The sequence below is a fragment of the Oncorhynchus masou genome, chromosome 19 (assembly GCF_036934945.1).
Source record: "Oncorhynchus masou masou isolate Uvic2021 chromosome 19, UVic_Omas_1.1, whole genome shotgun sequence".
Taxonomy (NCBI): Eukaryota; Metazoa; Chordata; class Actinopteri; order Salmoniformes; family Salmonidae; genus Oncorhynchus; species Oncorhynchus masou.
In genome coordinates, this window is record NC_088230.1 from 28,573,029 (window position 1) to 28,599,172 (window position 26,144).

Below are 26,144 nucleotides of genomic sequence, written 5' to 3' on the forward strand. Positions count from 1 at the left end.
TGAGGTATCAGGGTTGGAGATGAACAAAAAGAGGTCGTCAGCATATAGCGAGACTTTCTGCTTTAAGCCCGTCCTGATTATACCTTAATGGCATCATTAGAGCGTAGTGCAATGGCGAGAGGCTCGATTGCCAAAGCAAACAACAAGGGGGAAAGTGGACAACCGTGTCTGGATCCGCGGTGCAAGGGAAAATAGTCAGAGGACAAGTTGTTAGTCCGTACCGAAGCCATGGGGGAAAAATGAAGAATGTTTATCCACGCAATGAATTTGGGGCCAAAGCCAAATCTATAAAGGGCAGCTGTTAGGTAATCCCACTCAACGTGGTCAAAAGCTTTTTCCGCATCAAGTGAGACCACCACCTCCGGGTCCCCCGACGCTGTTGAGTACAGTATATTCATAAGGCGCCTAATATTGAAAAACAAATGCCTATTTCTCACAAAGCCAGTCTGGTCAGAGTGTATTACTTGGTGCAGCGAGCCTTCCAAACGGATAGCTAAAAGCTTGACTAGGATTTTGTAATCACAGTTTAAAAGAGAGATTTGGCGATAGGATTCACATTCCAGGTGATCTTTGTTTTTCTTTAATAGTAATGAAATTGAAGCCTGATAAAGACTAGGCGGTAGCTTTGAGGTAATAAGCCACAATGCAAATAGTCAAGACAAGAATGGGCAAAGCAGACCAGAAAACGTACTGTACAATTCGGTTCGAAAACCGTCCGGACCCAGTGATTTGCCACTTTGCAACAGCAGTGTCCTCAATGAAATCTCCTCAGGTGTAAATTCTTATTCTAGACAGTCATGGAAGTCTGTATAAATTGAAGTCATATTCAAGCCATTAAAGAAGGAATCAATCAGCGAAGGGTCTTGAGGGGATTCAGAGGTGTATAGTGCAGAGTAACATTGTTTGAATTGATCATTATTCTCTTTATGTATAACTGTGGAGGCACCAGACGGGGTCCTTATTTGTGGGATTAAACGTGAGGCCTCAGATTTATGCATCTGATATGCAAGGAGTTTACTGGCCTTGTCGCCTTGTTCATATACTCTGTACCGAGTAACTGTTCTCGCAAGAGTAACTGTTCAGCTTGCCTGGTAGAAAGCTCATCAAATTCAGATTGGAGTAGTTGGTGCTCTTTATGCAGATCAGAGGAAGGATCTGTAGCATACTTCTCATCCAAAGTGGCTATGGATTCACTCAGGTCCCGAAGTCGCTGAGAGCGAACTCTGTTTTGGTTGGCTGTATAAGAAATAATATGGCCACGTAGGTATGCTTTGAGAGACTCACATATGGTAGAGCAGGACATACCTGGTGTTGAATTTAGTTTCTAGGAATAAGGTGATTTCAGAAGAAATGAAATTGACAAACTCTTTATCTGAGAGTAAAATGGGGTTGAGACGCCATTGATAACACATAGGAGGTCGCTGGGGAAACTCTAGTTCAAGCACTAATGGTGAATGGTCAGAAATAACAATACTCTCGTAAGTACACTGCCGAAGGTTTGGCAGAAGTTTTTTTGTCCAAAAAGAAGTAATCAATCCGGGAGTATGTTTGATGAACATGAGAATAAAAGGAATACTGTCTATCTGTAGGGTGTAGGAAACGCCAGGCCTCACACATACCATATTTCTGAAGAAAGGATTGAATAAGTAGGGCACATTTAGATGGGCCTGTAGTTCTTCGTGAGGACTTGTCAAGAACTGGGGACATTTTACAGTTGAAATCCCCTCCTAAAATCAACAAATGAGAATCTAAATTGGGAATAGCAGATAAAAAGGAAGAAATGAAACTTGTCATCCCAATTGGGAGCATAAATACTAGCCAAAACAAGAGGGGTAGAAAACAGTTTACCGGTTACTATGACGTATCGTCCCTTAGGATCAGCAATAACCTCAGAAGCTACAAAGGAAGTAGCTTTATCAACCAAAATGGCAGCACCTCTTGATTTACTATGAAAGTTAGAGTGGAACACTTGACCAACCCAGTCCCTACGCATCCTAAAATGCTCACCAGTCCTCAAGTGAGTCTCTTGTAGAAATGCAACATTTGCATTCAAACCCTTTAAGTGTGTCAACACCCTCTTACGCTTCACAGGGTTGTTAACCCCTTTGATGTTCCATGAAATGTACTTGATCGCATTATTTTGGCCCCCCTGGGCATTCCCGTTATACAACCCTGTCATTAGAGCATAGGGTGGAAAAGCAATGAGTGCCCAAAAACCCCAGAATAACTTGTCTCAGAGTAATAATATACGGTGGTAGATGTTTGGAAAAAGTACAAAACAACAACAAAAAAGACAGAATGACAACATTAGAACTGAACAATTCAACCTGCCCCCCCGTCCCCGTCCCAGACAGTACCTCCCCAAACAAGGTACAAGCCTAAATAGAACATGTTCTCTTCACAGAGTACCTTCTTAAACCTAAACCCACAGTCCCGCTCTTTATAGTTGCGTTTTGTTTGTGGATCACACAGCAAAAAGAGAGAGAAATAAAAGTGAATCCCTTGTGTAAACAAAATTACAAAAGCATCACTTGTAGATGTATATAATTATATTCCCAGTCTTATAACAGGCATTGAGAGAGAAAATAAATCAAATGTAAGTCGCTCTGGATAAGAGCGTCTGCTAAATGACTTAAATGTAATGTAAATGTAAATGTATAAAGGCTCTCAGCCAAAAAACTAATTTGAAGTAAGGAAATCGTAGTAAGAAAATAAAAAAAAGCAATTATAATAATTGTCTAGTTGACGCTGAGACAACTTACAACCAAGACCAAAAAACTACGTGTGCGCAACTTTGAACGTTTGCTGGGCATAACTGATGCTCAAACCTTTAAAATTGAAGTGAAGACCCCCAAAAACATGTTGCCTCGGGAAACATTTACTGTTTACTGGGTCAATGCAAACGGATGCAGTAAACAAATAACCAAAAATATTTTGAGTCACTGAGACACGATGTAAACAAACTGAATAGGTGAACGAGACAACTCCTGTGTTTCTAGGCTAAGTAAAACCTTTATACAATTAAATTAAAATGACTGAATGCTTGTAAGGCCAGCGCACTAGATGATCAAAACATTAGATCACATCAAATAAGCCTGAATGGGTTCGCCAACTCCCCAATCAGTCCATCGGTATCTAGCCCACCCAATTTACCTACCTACCTCATCCTCATACTGTTTTTATTTCATTTACTTTTCTGCTGTTTTGCACATCAGTATCTCTACCTGCACATGTTCATCTGATCATTTATCACTCCAGTGTTAATCTGCTAAATTGTAATGATTCACTCCTATGGCCTATTTGTTGCCTACCACCTCATTCCTTTTGCACACAATGTATATAGATTGTTTTTTCTACTATGTTATTGATTTGTTTGTTTACTCCATGTGTAACTCTGTGTTGTTGTCTGTTCACGCTGCTATGCTTTATCTTGGCCAGGTTGCAGTTGCAAATGAGAACTTGTTCTCAACTAGCCTACCTGGTTAAATAAAGGTAAAATAAATCAAATATTTTTCGTTGACATGCTGACATTCGAAAGCAAAGTGTCTTGGTTTTTACGGAAAGGGATCACCAAACTAATATTTGAAAATAAATCTGGTTCTGCTGCAAAATTCACATAAACTTTAAGAATACCACGGGAGCAAACGGAAAACACGTCAGTCGCACTTGGCGTCCCTCCAATCTCCCCACACAGAGATTTGTGATGAAAACCTGCTCCAGAGCACTCAGGACCTCGGACTGGGGCGAAGGTTCACCTTCCAGCAGGACAACGACCCTAAGCCAACAGCCAAGACAACGCAGGAGTGTCTTCGGGACAAGTCTCTGAATGTCCTTGAGTGGCCCAGCCAGAGCCCAGAGTTGAACCCGAGCAAACATCTCCGGAGAGACCTGAAAATAGCTGTCCAGCGACGCTCCCCATCCAACCTGACAGAGTTTGAGAGGTTCTGCAGAGAAGAATGGGAGAAACTCCCCAAATACAAGTGTGCCAAGAAGACTCAGTGCTGTAATCGCTGCCAACACAGTACTGAGTAAAGGATCTGATGTAATTATCATTTCTTTTTCCCCCAGTTTTTTTTATTTTTATGAATTCTAAACATTTCGAAAAAAGTTTTTTGCTTTGTCATTATGGAGTGTTTGTGTAGATTGATGAGAGGGAAAAACGATGTTATCCGTTTTAGAATAAGGCTGTAACGTAACAAAATATGGAAAAAGTTAAGGGGTCTGAAAACTTTCTGAAGGCACTGTAAGCTGTGATGGCCAAACGGGTTGATTAGAGGGGAAAACAATACCCCCATTTGACACACTGTCATTTCTGTAAGCAGGGGTTGTTTGGGAGATTTGTTGTGTGAAACCTTAGACAGGAGTTTGTTGTGGAGCTACAACCAGATGGTTATGTTGTGTTCGTTCACATCTGATGCTATCAGGTTAAGTAGCCTACAGGGGGATATTGTTGTTGCTTTGCGCGCTGACATTGGACTGAATAGGACTGTGGATGGATATGACTGAATAGGACTGTGGATGGATATGACTGAATAGGACTATGGATGGATATGACTGAATAGGACTATGGATGGATATGACTGAATAGGACTGTGGATGGATATGACTGAATAGGACTGTGGATGGATATGACTGAATAGGACTATGGATGGATATGACTGAATAGGACTATGGATGGATATGACTGAATAGGACTGTGGATGGATATGACTGAATAGGACTGTGGATGGATATGACTGAATAGGACTGTGGATGGATATGACTTAGTAGGACTGTGGATGGATATGACTGAATAGGACTGTGGATGGATATGACTTAGTAGGACTGTGGATGGATATGACTTAGTAGGACTGTGGATGGATATGACTTAGTAGGACTGTGGATGGATATGACTGAATAGGACTGTGGATGGATATGACTGAATAGGACTATGGATGGATATGACTTAGTAGGACTGTGGATGGATATGACTGAATAGGACTGTGGATGGATATTATAGGTAGTGGGACAATTAGAGTATTCACATGCTGCCTCTTGGTAACTGTTACTGAAAGATTTCATACAATTTTAAGCAAGCATTTTTTTTACAAGCTAGCATATGAAAAAACTGCCTCCAAGTACAGTTAAATGAGTGAACAAAAAAAAGTAGGCCAGTGTGTGTGTGTGTGTGTAAAATGACCAAAATAGGACTCTCCCCCCTCTAACCTGATTAATGGGGAGGGGGCGTACCAAGGGATACCATGCCAGTATGGCTACGCCAATAGATTTATTATCAGGCCAATATGCTGCTGGACTCTTCACCGACCATTGCTCCCCACTCAGGGCTGAATCAATGTTTATTAGGGCTGCTAAAAGAGTTCTCTCATTAACAGATCTGCTTTAATAAGACGAACAGGTCGATGCACCGATGAGGCCTGATGCAAATGAGAGTTGCGTCCCCAAAGTGGCACACTATTCCCTACGTAGTCCACTTCTTTTGACCAGAGCTCAATGGACCATGGTCAAAAGTAGTGCACTAAATAAGACATAGCGTGGGATGCAGACAGGGACTGAGTGCCAGAACGTTTAGTTGTAACACAGTAAACTCTCTGATTTTATCACACCCACACACATATTTACAGGGTGTGCATCCCAAAAGGCACCCTATTCCCATAGGTCTCTGGTCAACAGTAGTGCACTATGTAAGGAGTCGGCCACATTTAAATGGGGCGCCGTTTGTAACATGCTGTACATTGTGAAAAATATGAATTCCCTGCTACAAAATGGCCTGCAAACATTGCAATCCTTTTGCCCACAAAATGACACACGTGGCAAAATGAGGTCAAAACTAGACAAAACGTTTTTAATGTAAACAACAACTGGGTAAAGGACTTGTAGCTCTAAATGATGTGCTTATGATGTGTTGTGTATCCACTATGGCTTTGCTACTGTGGCCCAGTCATGCTGTTGAGTGTGTGTGTTATCGGTGAATGTGTGTGTAATCTTTGTGTGTGTAGTCTGTGAATGTGTGTTAAATGAAGCTAATGTGCATTTGATGCCAGGGACAAATGGTTCTCTCTAGGCAGACTGGGCCCATGAATCTTGGCCCATTTCTCTGACAGGCACATACAGAGCCTTCAGAATGGATCCACACCACTTTACTTTTCCACATTTTGTTGTTTCACAGCCTGAATTTAAAATTAATTAAATGTAGTTTTTTTTGTCACTGGTCTGCACACAATACCCCATAATGTCAATGTGGAATTATGTTTTTCTAAAATTTTGCAAATTAATTAAAAATGAAAAGCTGAAATGTCTTGAGTCAATAAGTATTCAACTCTTTTGTTATGGCAAGCCTAAATAAGTTCAGGAGTACCAATGTGCTTAACAACTCACATAATAAGTTGCATAGACTCACACTAATAGTGTTCAACATGATTTTTGAATGACTACTTTAACTCTGTACCCCACACACAAGTATCCGTAAGGTCTCTCAGTCAAGTAGTGAATTTCAAACACAGATTCACACACAAAGACCAGAGCGGTTATCCAATGCCTCAGAAAGAAGGGTCCCTGTTGGTAGATGGGTAAATAAATGAGACATTGAATATCCCTTTGAGCATGGTAAAGTTATTAATTACACTTTTGGTGGTGTATCAATACGACCTAACTCAGTTGCCGGAAAGGAAGGAAACCGCTCGGGGATATCACCATGAGGCCAATGGTGACTTTAAAACAGTTAGAGTTTAATGACTGTGATAAGAGAACTGAGGATGGGTCAACAACATTTTAGTTACTCCATAATACTAACCTAAATGACAGAGTGAAAAGAAGGAAGACTGTACAGATCACAAATATTCCAAACATGCATCCTGTTTGCAATAAGGCACTAAAGTAAAACTGAAAAAAATGACAAAGCAATTAACTTTATGTGCTGAATACAAAGCATTATGTTTGGGGCAAATCCAACAAAACTCATCACTGAGTACCATTCTTTGTATTTTCAAGCATGGTGGTGGCTGCATCATGTTATGGTTATGCTTGTCATCGGCATATATAGTGCCTTGCGAAAGTATTCGGCCCCCTTGAACTTTGCGACCTTTTGCCACATTTCAGGCTTCAAACATAAAGATATAAAACTGTATTTTTTTGTGAAGAATCAACAACAAGTCGGACACAATCATGAAGTGGAACGACATTTCTTGGATATTTCAAACTTTTTTAACAAATCAAAAACTGAAAAATTGGGCGTGCAAAATTATTCAGCCCCTTTACTTTCAGTGCAGCAAACTCTCTCCAGAAGTTCAGTGAGGATCTCTGAATGATCCAATGTTGACCTAAATGACTAATGATGATAAATACAATCCACCTGTGTGTAATTAAGTCTCCGTATAAATGCACCTGCACTGTGATAGTCTCAGAGGTCCGTTAAAAGCGCAGAGAGCATCATGAAGAACAAGGAACACACCAGGCAGGTCCGAGATACTGTTGTGAAGAAGTTTAAAGCCGAATTTGGATACAAAAAGATTTCACAAGCTTTAAACATCCCAAGGAGCACTGTGCAAGCGATAATATTGAAATGGAAGGAGTATCAGACCACTGCAAATCTACCAAGACCTGGCCGTCCCTCTAAACTTTCAGCTCATACAAGGAGAAGACTGATCAGAGATGCAGCCAAGAGGCCCATGATCACTCTGGATGAACTGCAGAGATCTACAGCTGAGGTGGGAGACTCTGTCCATAGGACAACAATCAGTCGTATATTGCACAAATCTGGCCTTTATGGAAGAGTGGCAAGAAGAAAGACATTTCTTAAAGATATCCATAAAAAGTGTAGTTTAAAGTTTGCCACAAGCCACCTGGGAGACACACCAAACATGTGGAAGAAGGTGCTCTGGTCAGATGAAACCAAAATGGAACTTTTTGGCAACAATGCAAAACGTTATGTTTGGTGTAAAAGCAACACAGCTCATCACCCTGAACACACCATACCCAATGTCAAACATGGTGGTGGCAGCATCATGGTTTGGGCCTGCTTTTCTTCAGCAGGGACAGGGAAGATGGTTAAAATTGATGGGAAGATGGATGGAGCCAAATACAGGACCATTCTGGAAGAAAACCTGATGGAGTCTGCAAAAGACCTGAGACTGGGACGGAGATTTGTCTTCCAACAAGACAATGATCCAAAACATAAAGCAAAATCTACAATGGAATGGTTCAAAAATAAACATATCCAGGTGTTAGAATGGCCAAGTCAAAGTCCAGACCTGAATCCAATCGAGAATCTGTGGAAAGAACTGAAAACTGCTGTTCACAAATGCTCTCCATCCAACCTCACTGAGCTCGAGCTGTTTTGCAAGGAGGAATGTGAAAAAATTTCAGTGTCTCGATGTGCAAAACTGATAGACATACCCCAAGCGACTTAAGGCTGTAATCGCAGCAAAAGGTGGCGCTACAAGGTATTAACTTAAGGGGGCTGAATAATTTTGCACGCCCAATTTTTCCGTTTTTGATTTGTTAAAGTTTGAAATATCCAATAAATGTCGTTCCACTTCATGATCGTGTCCCACTTGTTGTTGATTCTTCACGAAAAAATACAGTTTTATATCTTTATGTTTGAAGCCTGAAATGTGGCAAAAGGTCGCAAAGTTCAAGGGGGCCGAATACTTTCGCAAGGCACTGTATATATAAACTGAATAGTGTTAAGCACCAGCAAAATCCTATAGGAACACCTGGTTCAGTCTGCTTTCCAACAGACACTGGGAGACAATTTCACCTTTCAGCAGGACAATAACTGAAAACACAAGGACAAATATACACTGGAGTTGCTTACCTAGACGACATTGAATGTTCCTAAGTGGCCTTGTTGCAGTTTTGTCTTAAATCATCTTGAAAATCTATGCCAACTTGAGAATGGCTTTCTAGCAATGATCAATAACCAACTTGACTGCTTGAAGAATTGTGAAAAATAATCATGTGCAAATATTGTACAATCCAGATGTACAAAACTCTTAGAGACTTACCCAGAAAGACTCACAGCTGTAATTGCTTCCAACGGTGATTCTAACATGTATTGGTTTGGAATAGTTATGTAAAAGAGATATTTATGCATTTAATTTTCAATAAATTTGCAAGCATTTCCAAAAACATGTTTTCACTTTGAAATTATGGGATATTTTGTGTATATGGGTGAGGAAAAAATGTCATCCATTTTGAATTCAGGCAGTCACATAACACGATGTGGAGTAAGTCAAGGGGCATGAATACTTTCTGAAGACACTGTTTATGGCACAGAGGACAGGGAGGATGGGGGGGAAGGAGAGAGATGGGGGGAAGGAGAGAGATGGGGGGGTAAGGAGAGAGATGGGGGGAAGGAGAGAGACTGGGAGGATGGAGGGAAGGAGAGAGACGGGAGGATGGAGGGAAGGAGAGAGACGGGAGGATGGAGGGAAGGAGAGAGACGGGAGGATGGAGGGAAGGAGAGAGACGGGGAGGATGGAGGGAAGGAGAGAGACGGGGAGGATGGAGGGAAGGAGAGAGACGGGGAGGAGGGAGGGAAGGAGAGAGACGGGGAGGATGGAGGGAAGGAGAGACATCGAAGGTGGAGACATAGTGAATATTAGGTCTGTGATTGATTATGAACAGTTAATCAACTCTCTCTCTTTATGTAGGTATGCTCTCCACTTCCTGGTTCAGAGTGGGCTCACCTATGGCATCATGATCCTCACTGGAGTAGAACACATGCACAAGTAAGTCCAGTGTGTCTGTGTCTTTCTGTGTGTTTTCGTGCCTGTGCTGATGTGTTGTCCAGGGTATGAGTAGTCTATGAAGGTCTGTCTGAATTATGATGTGCAGACTGGCTACAGATGTCGTGCAGACTGGCTACAGATGTCGTGCAGACTGGCTACAGATGCCGTGCAGACTGGCTACAGATGCCGTGCAGACTGGCTACAGATGCCGTGCAGACTGGCTACAGATGCCGTGCAGACTGGCTACAGATGCCGTGCAGACTGGCTACAGATGCCGTGCAGACTGGCTACAGATGCCGTGCAGACTGGCTACAGATGCCGTGCTGGACTGACTCCAGAGTGGCTGTGGCTGCTGCCGGATGAATAATGTTCAAAACACCAAGCAGAGGCAGGCACACGGTGACTCGCAAAGTCCTCCCAACATCGCACACTGTGTTTCCCATCAGCCACTTCTTTACTTCTCACAAATCACTCTCCAGGAGTCGACCTGCATGTACCAGCAGACCACCGCAGCCGCCCGCTCTTATTTTTCAAATGTATATCTCTTACACACTGAGATCATTGGAACACACTTTTATTCTGAATTTAATAAAGTAACTGGAGCAGTAAAAGTGGGATTAATCATAAGTTCTTAAATTTGAGAGCCGTGCATACATGGGTATGTGCGTGCGTTTTGTACGTGTGTGCGCGCTTCAGGAGTGGTGGCCTGGAGCCATAGTTTATCATTATCTGTGTCGTAGCTAACCGTGGTGTGCTGACCACAGGCAGACTACTAGATACATACAGCAGCATGTCCTGGAATACTTAACTGAGCCGTCTTGGCTAGCGGCTCCTGTCGCTAATGAAGTGTCTGGTCTGGTCGGGTCTGGTCTGGTCTTGTCTTGTCTTGTAAGGCGCCGGCGTAATCATCCTGGATTGCATCCCAAATGGCACCCTATTCCCTTTATAGTGCACTACTTTTGAACATAGGGCTCTGGTCAAAAACGGTGTACTCTATAGGGAATTGGATGCCATTTGGGATCCATCCCTGATGAGGGATTGAAAGCTGACCTGGTGATAATGATGATTGGCCATCATGGCTATCATTCCGTCCTGTTGCTTACCACCTGTTGGTGGCCATTTTTAGTATTTCTCTGGCTTCATGATCACTTTAATAATGTCTTCTAATTATTATTTCCCCTTTGATCTCGTTGAGACCCATGCTTCATCTGCAGGCCCAGAAGAAACTAATTATATATATATTACTTTGATGTTCAATTGATACTACAGTGGGAAAAATAGGATTGAACAGGGTGGCAGACTACTGTTATTTTCTTTCTTTCTTTGTCTCCAGTTGTGTGGGTAAGAGATTGTCTGAATCCCACGTTGGCATCCTATTCCCTACATAGTGCACTACTTTGGGTTCTGGTCAAAAGCAGTGCACTATATAAGGTATGAGTGCCATTTGGGATACAGACAATCCTATTTCCCTTCCCTTAGTTCCCCTCTGAGAAAGGAGATTGATCTGTAAACTAAAGCACATATGACTCCAACATGTTTCGCTTGATTTTGATCATCTTGGAGCAGAGCTCAGTGGGTAAATCTATAGGAGGAGGAGGAGGGGGCTGGTGGTGGTGGTAGCTGTATGGCTGATCTGGACCAGAGATGTTTTGTAACTGAAGAGGGGTGGTGGTGGTGGTATCTGTCTGGCTGATCTGGACCAGAGATGTTTTGTAACTGAAGAGGGGTGGTGGTGGTGGTGGTGGTGGTAGCTGTCTGGCTGATCTGGACCAGAGATGTTCTGTCACTGAAGAGGGGTGGTGGTGGTGGTAGCTTGTCTGGCTGATCTGGACCAGAGATGTTTTGTCACTGAAGAGGGGTGGTGGTGGTAGCTGTCTGGCTGATCTGGACCAGAGATGTTCTGTCACTGAAGAGGGGTGGTGGTGGTGGTGGTGGTGGTGGTGGTAGCTCTCTGGCTGATCTGGACCAGAGATGTTCTGTCACTGAAGAGGGCTGGTGTGGTGGTAGCTGTCTGGCTGATCTGGACCAGAGATGTTTTGTCACTGAAGAGGGGTGGTGGTGGTGGTAGCTCTCTGGCTGATCTGGACCAGAGATGTTCTGTCACTGAAGAGGGCTGGTGGTGGTGGTAGCTGTCTGGCTGATCTGGACCAGAGATGTTTTGTCACTGAAGAGGGGTGGTGGTGGTGGTGGTGGTGGTGGTGGTAGCTCTCTGGCTGATCTGGACCAGAGATGTTCTGTCACTGAAGAGGGCTGGTGGTGGTGGTAGCTGTCTGGCTGATCTGGACCAGAGATGTTTTGTAACTGAAGAGGGGTGGTGGTGGTGGTGGTGGTAGCTCTCTGGCTGATCTGGACCAGAGATGTTCTGTCACTGAAGAGGGCTGGTGGTGGTGGTAGCTGTCTGGCTGATCTGGACCAGAGATGTTTTGTAACTGAAGAGGGGTGGTGGTGGTGGTAGCTGTCTGGCTGATCTGGACCAGAGATGTTTTGTCACTGAAGAGGGGTGGTGGTGGTGGCTGTCTGGCTGATCTGGACCAGAGATGTTTTGTCACTGAAGAGGGGTGGTGGTGGTAGCTGTCTGGCTGATCTGGACCAGAGATGTTCTGTCACTGAAGAGGGGTGGTGGTGGTGGTGGTGGTAGCTGTCTGGCTGATCTGCACCAGAGATGTATTGTCACTGAAGAGGGGTGGTGGTGGTGGTGGTGGTGGTAGCTCTCTGGCTGATCTGGACCAGAGATGTTCTGTCACTGAAGAGGGGTGGTGGTGGTGGTGGTAGCTTGTCTGGCTGATCTGGACCAGAGATGTTCTGTCACTGAAGAGGGGTGGTGGTGGTAGCTGTCTGGCTGATCTGGACCAGAGATGTTCTGTCACTGAAGAGGGCTGGTGGTGGTGGTAGCTGTCTGGCTGATCTGGACCAGAGATGTTTTGTAACTGAAGAGGGGTGGTGGTGGTGGTAGCTGTCTGGCTGATCTGGACCAGAGATGTTCTGTCACTGAAGAGGGGTGGTGGTGGTGGTGGTGGTGGTGGTGGTAGCTCTCTGGCTGATCTGGACCAGAGATGTTCTGTCACTGAAGAGGGGTGGTGGTGGTAGCTGTCTGGCTGATCTGGACCAGAGATGTTCTGTCACTGAAGAGGGGTGGTGGTGGTAGCTGTCTGGCTGATCTGGACCAGAGATGTTCTGTCACCGAAGAGGGCTGGTGGTGGTGGTAGCTGTCTGGCTGATCTGGACCAGAGATGTTCTGTCACTGAAGAGGGGTGGTGGTGGTGGTAGCTGTCTGGCTGATCTGGACCAGATATGTTCTGTCACTGAAGAGGGCTGGTGGTGGTGGTAGCTGTCTGGCTGATCTGGACCAGAGATGTTTTGTCACTGAAGAGGGGTGGTGGTGGTGGTAGCTGTCTGGCTGATCTGGACCAGAGATGTTTTGTCACTGAAGAGGGGTGGTGGTGGTGGTAGCTGTCTGGCTGATCTGGACCAGAGATGTTTTGTCACTGAAGAGGGGTGGTGGTGGTAGCTGTCTGGCTGATCTGGACCAGAGATGTTCTGTCACTGAAGAGGGGTGGTGGTGGTGGTGGTGGTGGTGGTGGTAGCTGTCTGGCTGATCTGGACCAGAGATGTTCTGTCACTGAAGAGGGGTGGTGGTGGTTGCTGTCTGGCTGATATGATTCACTGAGTAGTGTCCGAGTCACACACTGACTCATATGTCCTCAGGTGTGACTCTCACAAGCACAGTCACAGGTTCTCACAGTGGTGCTGAACGAGCAGAGGGCTCTGAATGCCCTCCCCCCTCCCCTCTCTCAATTGTCCTCCCCCTCCACCAGAGTCTCCATCCTGACCTTAGTGGTCTGCAGGGAGTTCGACTGCATGCGTCATCGCCACGGAGTGTGTGAACAGACTGAGAGTGTGTTGTACTCCCAGAGACTTGAAACATGTCTCCCCTAACACACGCACACACTTATTTCCTCCCTATGGGGATGTGTGTGTGTTGTGCACATGTACTGGCTGTGCAGGCTGTCTGAGGCTGTGTTCCAAACACCTCCCTATTTCCATCCCTTATGGGTCCAGGTCAAAGTAGTACCCTAAATAGGGGAGGCTGTCTGGGAGTAGCAGGGCCATTATATCCACTGTGCCTCATTACTGAGTTCAGAGCAGAGGAAGGGAGGGAGAATGGAAGAGAGAGAGGGAACAGAGTGTGGGAGAGAGGGAGGGAGAAAGAAAGAAGGTAGGCTAGGTGTAGATGAGGATGAGAGAGTGAGATAGATAGAGGGTGGAAGAAAGATGGAGAAAGATGTGCCAAGGGCATACCAAGCTTTAAGCCAGTGCGTACAGATCAACACAGAGCCCCCGTCAAATCACCTGCTCTGCTCAATAATGAGACAGCAGGAGCAGGTGTGTGGCTGGCTGACAGACTGGCTGACAGACTGGCTGACAGACTGGCTGACAGACTGGCTGACAGACTGGCTGACAGACTGGCTGACAGACTGGCTGACTCTGACAGACTGGCTGACAGAAACACAAGCTGCTCTACATCCTGCTGGGATGATTATGGGATTTTGTCACCTTAAAGAGAAACATGTCAAGGAAGTAGAAGGTCATTATTTGACTGATATACCCGGATCCCTGTTGTCATCATGTGTTCTGTTTTTATTTCCCCTGTCTCTTTCTCTTTCCACACCACCACATCACCACACCATCACCACATCACCACCACCACCACATCACCACACCACCACATCACCACCACATCATCACCACATCACCACCACACCATCACCACATCACCACCACCACCACATCACCACACCACCACATCACCACCACATCATCACCACATCACCACCACATCATCACCACACCACCACACCACCACATCACCACACCACGACCACACCACCACATCACCACACCACCACTACACCACCACATCACCACACCTCCACATCACCACCACATCACCACCACACCACCACATCACCACACCACCACATCACCACCACATCACATCACCACACCACACCACCACCACCACATCATCACCACACCACCACATCACCACCACATCACCACCACATCACCACCACATCATCACCACATCACCACACCACCACATCACCACACCACCACATCACCACACCACCACACCACCACACCATCACCACACCATCACCACACCACCACCACACCACCACCACATCACCACCACACCACCACATCACCACCACACCACCACATCACCATCACATCACCACCACATCACCACACCACCACCAAATCACCACCACATCACCACACCACCACATCCCCACAGATCATAAGGGAAAAGGGGATACCTAGTCAGTTGTACAACTGAATGCATTCAAATGTAATGGTCTTCCGCATTTAACCCAACCCCTCTGAATCAGAGAGGTGAGGAGGGCTGCCTTAATCGACATCCACGTCTTCAGTGCCCGAGGACCAGTGGGTTAACAGCCTTGCTTGGGGGCAGAACGACAGATTTTTACCTTGTCAGCTCAGGGATTCGATCCAGCAACCTTTCGGGGTACTGGCCCAAGGCTACCTGCCGATCATGAAGATGATCACAGCTACATAAATATCTTTGTTGTTTTCCTACACTGAAGGATTTGATTAAGCAAATCAATGCTAGATTCACAACTCGGACAACTGTTAACAAAATATTACATGAATGGATGTGGAAGATTGGGAATTGAGGCTATCCATTTGCTGCTAAATCCAGAACAAATTCCAGAAAGCGTATAGTATTATATAGAGCCATTGTATAGAGCCATTACTGCATGGAACTCCCATCTCATATTGTTCAAATAAACAGCAAACCTGGTTTAAAATAACAGATAAAGCAACACCTCTCCGCTATTTGACTTAGATAGTTTGTGTGTACGTATTGAATGTTCTGTATTATGTCATGTTATTTGTGGACCCCAGGACGAGTAGCTACTACTTTCACAACAGCTAATGGGGGCCGAATAAAATACTAACTAATAACAGAAGTGTACATAGATGTTCATCTAGCTTACTGTAGTGAACTATAGTCATTTTGTCTGTCTGTGTATTTTACCTCAGGTACTGTCTGGTGGTGGCCCTGGGCTATCTCAGCTTCTGTCAGATCACACGCGTGTACGTCTTCGACTATGGCATGTACTCTGCTGACTTCACAGGGTAAGACTTCTCTTTTTCTCTCCATCTGTGGGTTTGGGTCAGGGCTTGGGTGGGGTAATACAGTGCCCTGATGTCCTCATTTAACATTGTTTTGGAAGACTGTGTGAAACCATGCCTGAATTAATGGCACAGCTTTATAAACAAATATAGCTTTTTTTACATGATAACTCTCTAATTCCCTTTCCACCTTCTCTCTTTCATACTGCTCTCTCTCCCCCTCTGTCTCTCTCTCTCTCTCTCTCCCCCTCCCTTGCTTTCTCTCTCTTTCATACTTCTCTCCCTGTCTCCCTCTCCCCCTCCCTCTCTCTCTCTCCCCCTCCCTCTCTCTCTCTCTCCCCCCTCCCTCTCTCTCTCCCCCTCCTTCTCTCTCTCCCCCTCCCTCTCTCTCTCCCCCTCCCTCTCTCTTTCTCTCCCTCTCTTTCTCTCCCTCTCTCACTCTCTCCCTCTCTCTCTCTCCCCCTCTCTCTCTCCCCCTCCCTCTCTCTCTCTCCCCCTCTCTCTCTCCCCCTCCCTCGCTCTCTCTCTCTCATACTTCTCTCCCTGTCTCCATCTCCCTCACTCTCTCCCCCTCCCTCTCTCTCTCTCCCTCCCTTGTGCTCTCTCTCCCTCTCTCTCTCCCTCCCTCGCTCTCTCTCTCTTTCATACTTCTCTCTCTCTCTTTCATACTTCTCTCTCTTTCATACTTCTCTCTCTCTCATACTTCTCTCTCTCTCATACTTCTCTCTCTTTCATACTTCTCTCTCTCTCTCATACTTCTCTCTCTCTCATACTTCTCTCTCTCTCATACTTCTCTCTCTCTCTCTCTCATACTTCTCTCTCTTTCATACTTCTCTCTCTCCTCTCTTTTTCTCTCCGTCTTCTCTCTCTCTCAGGCCTATGATGGTGATAACACAGAAGATCACCAGTTTGGCGTTTGAAATACATGATGGTAAGAAGCTTATTTTCTTCAAACCAGACACAGAGTGTTTATATACCCAACAAAAATATAACTGCAACATGCAAAAATGTATTAGGCCCTAATCAATGAATTTCACATGACTGGGAATACAACGATGCATCTGTTGGTCACAGAAACCCTCAAAAAAATATTAAGTAGGGGCGTGGATCAGAAACCAGTCAGTATCTGGTGTGACGACCCTCTACCCCATGCAGTGCCTCATGCAGTGCGACACATCTCCTTCACATAGAGATGATCAGCCTGTTGATTGTGGCTTGTGGAATGTTGTCCCACTCCTCTTCAATGGCTGTGCGAAGTTGCTGTATACTGGCGGGAACTAGAATTTGCTGTTGTACATATCAATCCAGAGCATTCCAAACATGCTTAACGGGTGACATGTCTGGTGAACTGGGACATTTTCAGCTTCCAGGAATTGTGTACAGATCCTTTCAACATTATCATGCTGAAACGAGGTGATTGTGGCTGATGAATGGCATGACAATGGGCCTCAGAATCTCATATAGTTGCCATTGATAATATGGAGGCTGCTGAGGGGAGGACAGCTAATAATATTGTCTGTAACGGATCAAATAGAATGGCATCAAACACATGGACAGCATGTGTTTGATGTATTTGAAATTAACATGTGTAACAAAACTGCACATTTTAGAGTGGTCTTTTGTCACCGGCACAAGGTGCACCTGTGTAATGATCATGCTGTTTAATCAGCTTCTTGATTTGGCACACCTTTCAGGTGGGTGGATTATCTTGACAAAGGAGAAATGCTCACAAACAGGGATGTAAACAAATTTGTGCACAAAATGTGAGCGAAATAAGCTTTTTGTTTGTATGGGACAATTCTGGGATCTTTTATTTCAGCTCTTGAAACATGGGACCAACACTTTACATTTTGCATTTATATTTTTGTTCAGTGTATATCTGGATTAGTCACATGTCTCTTCCTCTGAAGTCAGATGGATGAAAAGGAAGGAAACTTTAGTAACATGGGATATTCCTCACACCACAATGCCCACATGGCTGGAATATCTCACATACCATCTCTATTTCTCCATAGAGATGTGGAGGAGTTGGATCACAAGGTTGTATTGTCACACGGTGACTTGCTCTGGAACAGTGTTTCCCAACTCCAGTCCTCCAGTCGACCCCAACAACCTTTTCCTTGTAGCCTCGGACAGACACAGCTGATTCAACTCATTGAGGGCTTGATGATTTGTTGGCAAGTTGTATCCGGTGTGGGGAAAACTGGAGGACTGGAGTTGGGAACTACTGGTCTGACGTGTCACATGATGCTCCAAGCTGCATTTCTTGATTCTGTTGGATCCCCTGTGGTGCCTCTCTCTCCCTCCTGCCTTTTTCCCCATCCTCCTCTTACGTTACATTGCATTACACCTATTATCCTTGAACCCTGCGCTACATTCTCCTATCTACAAGTAACTGCCAAAATAAAAGAAACACCAACATAAACTGTCTTAATTGGGCATTGGGCCACCATGAGCCAGAACAGCATCAATGCGACTTGGCATAGATTCTACAAGTGTCTGGAACTCTATCGGAGGGATTCGAAACCATTCTTCCATGACAAATTCCATAATTTAGTGTTTTGTTGATGGTGGTGGAAAATGCCATCTCAGGCACTGCTCCAGTCTTCCATAAGAGTTGAATTGGGTTGAGGGAGATATGGTGACTGAGATGACCATGGCACATTGTTTACATTGTTTTCATGCTCATTAAACCATTCAGTGATCACTCGTTCCCTGTGGATGGAGATATTGTCATCCTATTGGAGCAGAGCCATGGTAGAAAAAATAATAGCCAAAAGCATGGCCTGCTCAGCATTTTTATACATGAAACTAAGCTGGGAAGTGAATTGCTTAATTAGCTCAGGAACAATGTGGAAGCACCTGCTTTTAATGTACTTTGAATCCCTCATTTACTCAAGTGTTTGCATTATTTTGGTGGTTACCTATATCTAGGTACAGTATGTCTGTAAACTCAGCAAAAAATAAACGTCCTCTCACTGTCAACTGCATTTATTTTCAGCAAACTTAACATGTGTAAATATTTGTATGAACATAACAAGATTCAACAACTGAGACATGAACTGAACAAGTTCCACAGACATGTGACTAACAGAAATGGAATAATGTGTCTCTGAACAAAGGGGGGCTCTAAATCAAATGTAACCGTCAGTATCTGGTGTGACCACCAGCTGCATTAAGTTCTGCAGTGCATCTCTTCCTCGTGGACGACACCAGATTTGCCAGTTATTGCTGTGCGACGTTACCCCACTCTTCCATCAAGTCACCTGCAAGTTCCCAGACATTTCTGTGGGGAATGGCCCTAGGCCTCACCCGCCGGTCCAACAGGTCCCAGATGTGCTCAATGGGATTGAGATCCGGGCTCTTCGCTGGCCATGGCAGAACACTGACATTCCTGTCTTGCAGGAAATCAGGCACAGAACGAGCAGTATGGCTGGTGGCATTATCATGCTAGAGGGTCATGTCAGGATGAGCCTGCAGGAAGGGTACCACATGAGGGAGGAGGATGTCTTCCCTGCAACGCACAGCATTGAGATTGCCTGCAATGACAACAAGCTCAGTCCATTGATGCTGTGACACACCGCCCCAGACCATGATGGACCCTCCACCTCTAAATCGATCCCGCTCCAGAGTACAAGCCTCGGTATAACGCGAATCCGACCATCCCCCCTAGTGAGACACTTGTCAGTGAAGAGCACTTTTTGCCAGTCCTGTTTGGTCCAGCGATGGTGGGTTTGTGCCCATAGGCGACGTTGTTGCCGGTGATGTCTTGTGAGGACCTGCCTTATAAAAGGCCTACAAGCCCTCAGTCCAGCCTTTCTCAGCCTATTGTGGACAGTCTGAGCACTGATGGAGGGATTGTGCCTTCCTGGTGTAACTCGGGCAGTTGTTGTTGCCATCCTGTACCTGTACCGCAGGTGTGATGTTCGGATGTACCGATCCTGTGCAGGTGTTGTTACACATGGTCTGCCACTGCGAGGACAATCAGCTGTCCGTCCTGTCTCCCTGTAGCCCTGTCTTAGGTGTCTCACAGTACGAACATTGCCATTTATTGCCCTGGCCACATCTGCAGTCCTCATGCCTCCTTGCAGCATGCCTAAGGCCCGTTCAAGCAGATGAGTAGGGACCCTGGGCATCTTTCTTAAGGGGGTTTTCCGGAGTCAGCAGAAAGGACTCTTTAGTGTCCTAAGTTTTCATAACTGTGACCTTCATTGCCTACCGTCTGTAAGCTGTTAGTGTCTTAACAACCGTTCCACAGGTGCATGTTCATTAATTGTTTATGGTTCATTGAACAAGCATGGGAAACCGTGTTTAAACCCTTTACAATGAAGATCTGTGGAATTATTTGGATTTTTACAAATTATCTTTGAAAGACAGGGTCCTTTGCTGTGTGTGTGTGTGCTTGTGTGTGCTTGTGTGTGCTTGTGTGTGCTTGTGTGTGCTTGCGTGTGCGTGTGCGTGTGCGTGTGCGTGTGTGTGTGTGTGTGTCAACGTAGACTCTGCTCCCAGGCTTCATTCACCTAGGTGAAGGCCTGTGACAGATGCTAGGGACATCGAGCCTGATCCCAGATCTGTTTGTGCTGTCTTGGCAACTAGCAAGTATAATGGGACATCCTGATTGGCCAGTGTTTTACTGTGTTCCCTGTATGGGACATTGTGGTTGGCCTGTGTTTGCGACTTCCCTTGGTACCTGTTCGATCTAACAACACAGGAAGGTCTGTTTGAGATCCAAACGAAAGGTGGATGAAATGACCTCGTGTTTGGGAATGGAATTGTCCTCGTTTGTTTCGGATCAGAAGAGGAGAGTGAATGTGTAAAAGCATTCTGGAATGTGTTCTTTCTGACCTTCTTTAGCAGTCACTCACATAGTCTTGTAGTCTGTCCTTGTGTCAAACAAAACCAAACAGTCATTAACACCCTGACCCCGTTCTCATTGTTTAGGGAGGCTGAGTTATGCCCTACTGTGTTGTTCGTTATTGAGCCTGTTAATGGAGCCAGATTTGGGGCGTCGGTGCCGCCCTGTATTGGTGTTGGCACCTCTCCTCCAGTCCCCAGCAGGCATTAGGCTGTAATGTGAGCTGATTAGCTGTGCTAATCTTGTTATCAGCATAATGGCCGCCATAAACAACACAGAATTATTCAGCCTGTTTCACTCCGTTCGCCTCGTCCCCGGAGTGCGGGACAAGACAAAGCGCTGCGGCGTGGAGGCGGGGTTGGTGAGACAACAGGGACGCGCACTTCCTGGAAGTCAATTTATCGTCCTTTAATTAGCCCATAGATCAGCCGGGACCTGCAGAGAGTGAGAAAGAGAGACCACAGGGATGTAATGGATATTATTACCCACATAGGACAGCCACAGGAGAGGACAAGACACGCCTGAGTTCTCAGACCGCTGCCTCTCTCTGGGACTAAGCCTATGGGCAGGGAATGGTGGCCTCACCCTTGTCAAGCATTACTGTAGACTGTTATGACATGTTGTTTTCATTCCATTCCATTGCAAAGTCACTATCTTTGAATGAACTTTGAAACCAAACCCCCCTGATCAAAAGCAAGCATTACATATGTGTTCTTCTTTACCTCCCTCCCCCAACAGGAATGTGCCGGAAAGAGGAGCAGCTGACCCCAAATCAGAAGGTCCTGGCTATAAGGTATGTTTTACAGGTATGTTTTAGTTATTTTGAGTAGAAAATTGCCGCTTCCTGTATGAGCCTGTGAGGACGGTATAATTGGCTCTCTAGTCTGGGGGATGACAATACCCCCTTCCACAGGGCACGAGTGGTCACTGAATGGTTTGTTAGGGTGGGGACAGCATTCCACAGGCCACAATCAACAACCTGATCAACGCTATACGAAGGAGATATGTCGCGCTGCATGAGGCAAATAGTGGTCACACCAGATGCCAACTAGCCCCATAGCCATGGTCTGTGTGTCACAGCCCTTACTGTCACTGTGTTGTGATTGGCTGTCTGTCACAGCCCTTACTGTAACTGTGTTGTGATGGTCTGTGTGTTACAGCCCTTACTCTCACTGTGTTGTGATGGTCTGTGTGTCACAGCCCTTACTGTAACTGTGTTGTGATGGTCTGTGTGTTACAGCCCTTACTCTCACTGTGTTGTGATGGTCTGTGTGTTACAGCCCTTACTGTCACTGTGTTGTGATGGTCTGTGTGTCACAGCCCTTACTGTCACTGTGTTGTGATGGTCTGTGTGTCACAGCCCTGACTGTCACTGTGTTGTGATGGTCTGTGTGTTACAGCCCTTACTGTCACTGTGTTGTGATGGTCTGTATGTCACAGCCCTTACTGTCACTGTTGTGATGGTCTGTGTGTTACAGCCCTTACTGTAACTGTGTTGTGATAGTCTGTATGTCACAGCCCTTACTCTCACTGTGTTGTGATGGTCTGTGTGTTACAGCCCTTACTGTCACTGTGTTGTGATGGTCTGTGTGTTACAGCCCTTACTCTCACTGTGTTGTGATGGTCTGTGTGTCACAGCCCTTACTGTCACTGTGTTGTGATGGTCTCTGTGTTAAAGCCCTTACTGTCACTGTGTTGTGATGGTCTGTGTGTTAAAGCCCTTACTGTCACTGTGTTGTGATGGTCTGTGTGTTACAGCCCTTACTGTCACTGTGTTGTGATGGTCTGTCTGTTAAAGCCCTTACTGTCACTGTGTTGTGATGGTCTGTGTGTCACAGCCCTTACTGTAACTGTGTTGTGATGGTCTGTGTGTCACAGCCCTTACTGTCACTGTGTTGTGATGGTCTGTATGTTACAGCCCTTACTGTCACTGTGTTGTGATGGCCTGTGTGTTACAGCCCTTACTCTCACTGTGTTGTGATGGTCTGTGTGTTACAGCCCTTACTGTCACTGTGTTGTGATGGTCTGTGTGTCACAGCCCTTACTGTCACTGTGTTGTGATGGTCTGTGTGTCACAGCCCTGACTGTCACTGTGTTGTGATGGTCTGTGTGTTACAGCCCTTACTGTCACTGTGTTGTGATGGTCTGTATGTCACAGCCCTTACTGTCACTGTGTTGTGATGGTCTGTGTGTTACAGCCCTTACTGTCACTGTGTTGTGATGGTCTGTGTGTTACAGCCCTTACTCTCACTGTGTTGTGATGGTCTGTGTGTCACAGCCCTTACTGTAACTGTGTTGTGATGGTCTGTGTGTGACAGCCCTTACTGTCACTGTGTTGTGATGGTCTGTGTGTTACAGCCCTTACTCTCACTGTGTTGTGATGGTCTGTGTGTTACAGCCCTTACTGTCACTGTGTTGTGATGGTCTGTGTGTCACAGCCCTTACTGTAACTGTGTTGTGATAGTCTGTATGTCACAGCCCTTACTGTCACTGTGTTGTGATGGTCTGTGTGTCACAGCCCTTACTGTCACTGTGTTGTGATGGTCTGTGTGTCACAGCCCTGACTGTCACTGTGTTGTGATGGTCTGTGTGTTACAGCCCTTACTGTCACTGTGTTGTGATGGTCTGTATGTCACAGCCCTTACTGTCACTGTTGTGATGGTCTGTGTGTTACAGCCCTTACTGTCACTGTGTTGTGATGGTCTGTGTGTTACAGCCCTTACTGTCACTGTGTTGTGATGGTCTGTGTGTTACAGCCCTTACTGTCACTGTGTTGTGATGGTCTGTCTGTTAAAGCCCTTACTGTCACTGTGTTGTGATGGTCTGTGTGTCACAGCCCTTACTATCACTGTGTTGTGATGGTCTGTATGTTACAGCCCTTACTGTCACTGTGTTGTGATGGCCTGTGTGTTACAGCCCTTACTCTCACTGTGTTGTGATGGTCTGTGTGTTACAGCCCTTACTGTCACTGTGTTGTGATGGTCTGTGTGTCACAGCCCTTACTGTCACTGTGTTGTGATGGTCTGTGTGTCACAGCCCTGACTGTCACTGTGTTGTGATGGTCTGTGTGTTACAGCCCTTACTGTCACTGTGTTGTGATGGTCTGTATGTCACAGCCCTTACTGTCACTGTTGTGATGGTCTGTGTGTTACAGCCCTTACTGTAACTGTGTTGTGATAGTCTGTATGTCACAGCCCTTACTCTCACTGTGTTGTGATGGTCTGTGTGTTACAGCCCTTACTGTCACTGTGTTGTGATGGTCTGTGTGTTACAGCCCTTACTCTCACTGTGTTGTGATGGTCTGTGTGTCACAGCCCTTACTGTAACTGTGTTGTGATGGTCTGTGTGTGACAGCCCTTACTGTCACTGTGTTGTGATGGTCTGTGTGTTACAGCCCTTACTCTCACTGTGTTGTGATGGTCTGTGTGTTACAGCCCTTACTGTCACTGTGTTGTGATGGTCTGTGTGTCACAGCCCTTACTGTCACTGTGTTGTGATGGTCTGTGTGTTACAGCCCTTACTGTAACTGTTGTGATGGTCTGTGTGTTACAGCCCTTACTGTCACTGTGTTGTGATGGTCTGTGTGTCACAGCCCTTACTGTCACTGTGTTGTGATGGTCCGTGTGTCACAGCCCTTACTGTCACTGTGTTGTGATGGTCTGTGTGTTAAAGCCCTTACTGTCACTGTGTTGTGATGTTCCGTGTGTCACAGCCCTTACTGTCACTGTGTTGTGATGGTCCGTGTGTCACAGCCCTTACTGTCACTGTGTTGTGATGGTCTGTGTGTCACAGCCCTTACTGTGTTGTGATGGTCTGTGTGTCACAGCCCTTACTGTGTTGTGATGGTCTGTGTGTCACAGCCCTTACTGTCACTGTGTTGTGATGGTCTGTGTGTCACAGCCCTTACTGTAACTGTGTTGTGATGGTCTGTGTGTTACAGCCCTTACTGTCACTGTGTTGTGATGGTCTGTGTGTCACAGCCCTTACTGTCACTGTGTTGTGATGGTCTGTGTGTCACAGCCCTTACTGTCACTGTGTTGTGATGGTCTGTGTGTCACAGCCCTTACTGTCACTGTGTTGTGATGGTCTGTGTGTCACAGCCCTTACTGTCACTGTGTTGTGATGGTCTGTGTGTCACAGCCCTTACTGTCACTGTGTTGTGATGGTCTGTGTGTCACAGCCCTTACTGTCACTGTGTTGTGATGGTCTGTGTGTCACAGCCCTTACTGTCACTGTGTTGTGATGGTCTGTGTGTCACAGCCCTTACTGTCACTGTGTTGTGATGGTCCGTGTGTCACAGCCCTTACTGTCACTGTGTTGTGATGGTCCGTGTGTCACAGCCCTTACTGTCACTGTGTTGTGATGGTCTGTGTGTCACAGCCCTTACTGTGTTGTGATGGTCTGTGTGTCACAGCCCTTACTGTGTTGTGATGGTCTGTGTGTCACAGCCCTTACTGTCACTGTGTTGTGATGGTCTGTGTGTCACAGCCCTTACTGTGTTGTGATGGTCTGTGTGTCACAGCCCTTACTGTCACTGTGTTGTGATGGTCTGTGTGTTACAGCCCTTACTGTCACTGTGTTGTGATGGTCTGTGTGTCACAGCCCCTACTGTGTTGTGATGGTCTGTGTGTCACAGCCCTTACTGTCACTGTGTTGTGATGGTCTGTGTGTCACAGCCCTTACTGTCACTGTGTTGTGATGGTCTGTGTGTCACAGCCCTTACTGTCACTGTGTTGTGATGGTCTGTGTGTTACAGCCCTTACTGTCACTGTGTTGTGATGGTCTGTGTGTCACAGCCCTTACTGTCACTGTGTTGTGATGGTCTGTGTGTTACAGCCCTTACTGTCACTGTGTTGTGATGGTCTGTGTGTTACAGCCCTTACTGTGTTGTGATGGTCTGTGTGTCTCCTCCACCTCCCTTGCAGGAGGATGCCCAGTCTGCTGGAATACTTCAGCTATAACTGTAACTTTATGGGAATACTGGCTGGCCCCACCTCCTCCTACAACGATTACATCGCCTTCATCGAGGGCACGCCCTGCCGTCGCAGTAAAGACCACCAGACCAATGGGAAGACCAACGGCAGACACAAACAGACTGACCCCTCCCCAAACGTAAGCACTGTTCTCAAATGCCACTGTGATTGGAAAATGCCACTGGAAAGTTACCAAATCGGCAGCATTTTCATGCCACGTTACTCTCAATGCTTGTCTGGAACTTTCTAAGGCGGTAAAACATGTCTGTGTAGTAAATGCACAGTGTTCCCTAGACACTATTCATTGTTCACTGAATGAACAGCAACATGGCTGTCTTTTTACTTCCTCGTGAAGCTATCAATTATGCAAAGCAGATGTGAGTCTTTGCTGAGGCTGCTTCCTAAGTGGCACTCTGTTCCCTT

The 26,144-nt window shown here is 45.9% G+C and overlaps 1 protein-coding gene across 1 annotated transcript in view; it reads left to right on the plus strand.

The window, feature by feature from the left end:
* Positions 1-26,144, plus strand: part of LOC135506113 (lysophospholipid acyltransferase 2-like) — an 83,524-nt gene that overhangs the window by 50,171 nt on the left and 7,209 nt on the right. Inside the window, exons 3-7 of the mRNA XM_064925557.1 lie at positions 9,651-9,728; positions 15,801-15,896; positions 16,769-16,824; positions 21,487-21,541; positions 25,674-25,860. Coding sequence (XP_064781629.1) covers positions 9,651-9,728; positions 15,801-15,896; positions 16,769-16,824; positions 21,487-21,541; positions 25,674-25,860 — 472 coding nt within the window. The remainder of the gene's footprint in view (positions 1-9,650; positions 9,729-15,800; positions 15,897-16,768; positions 16,825-21,486; positions 21,542-25,673; positions 25,861-26,144) is intronic.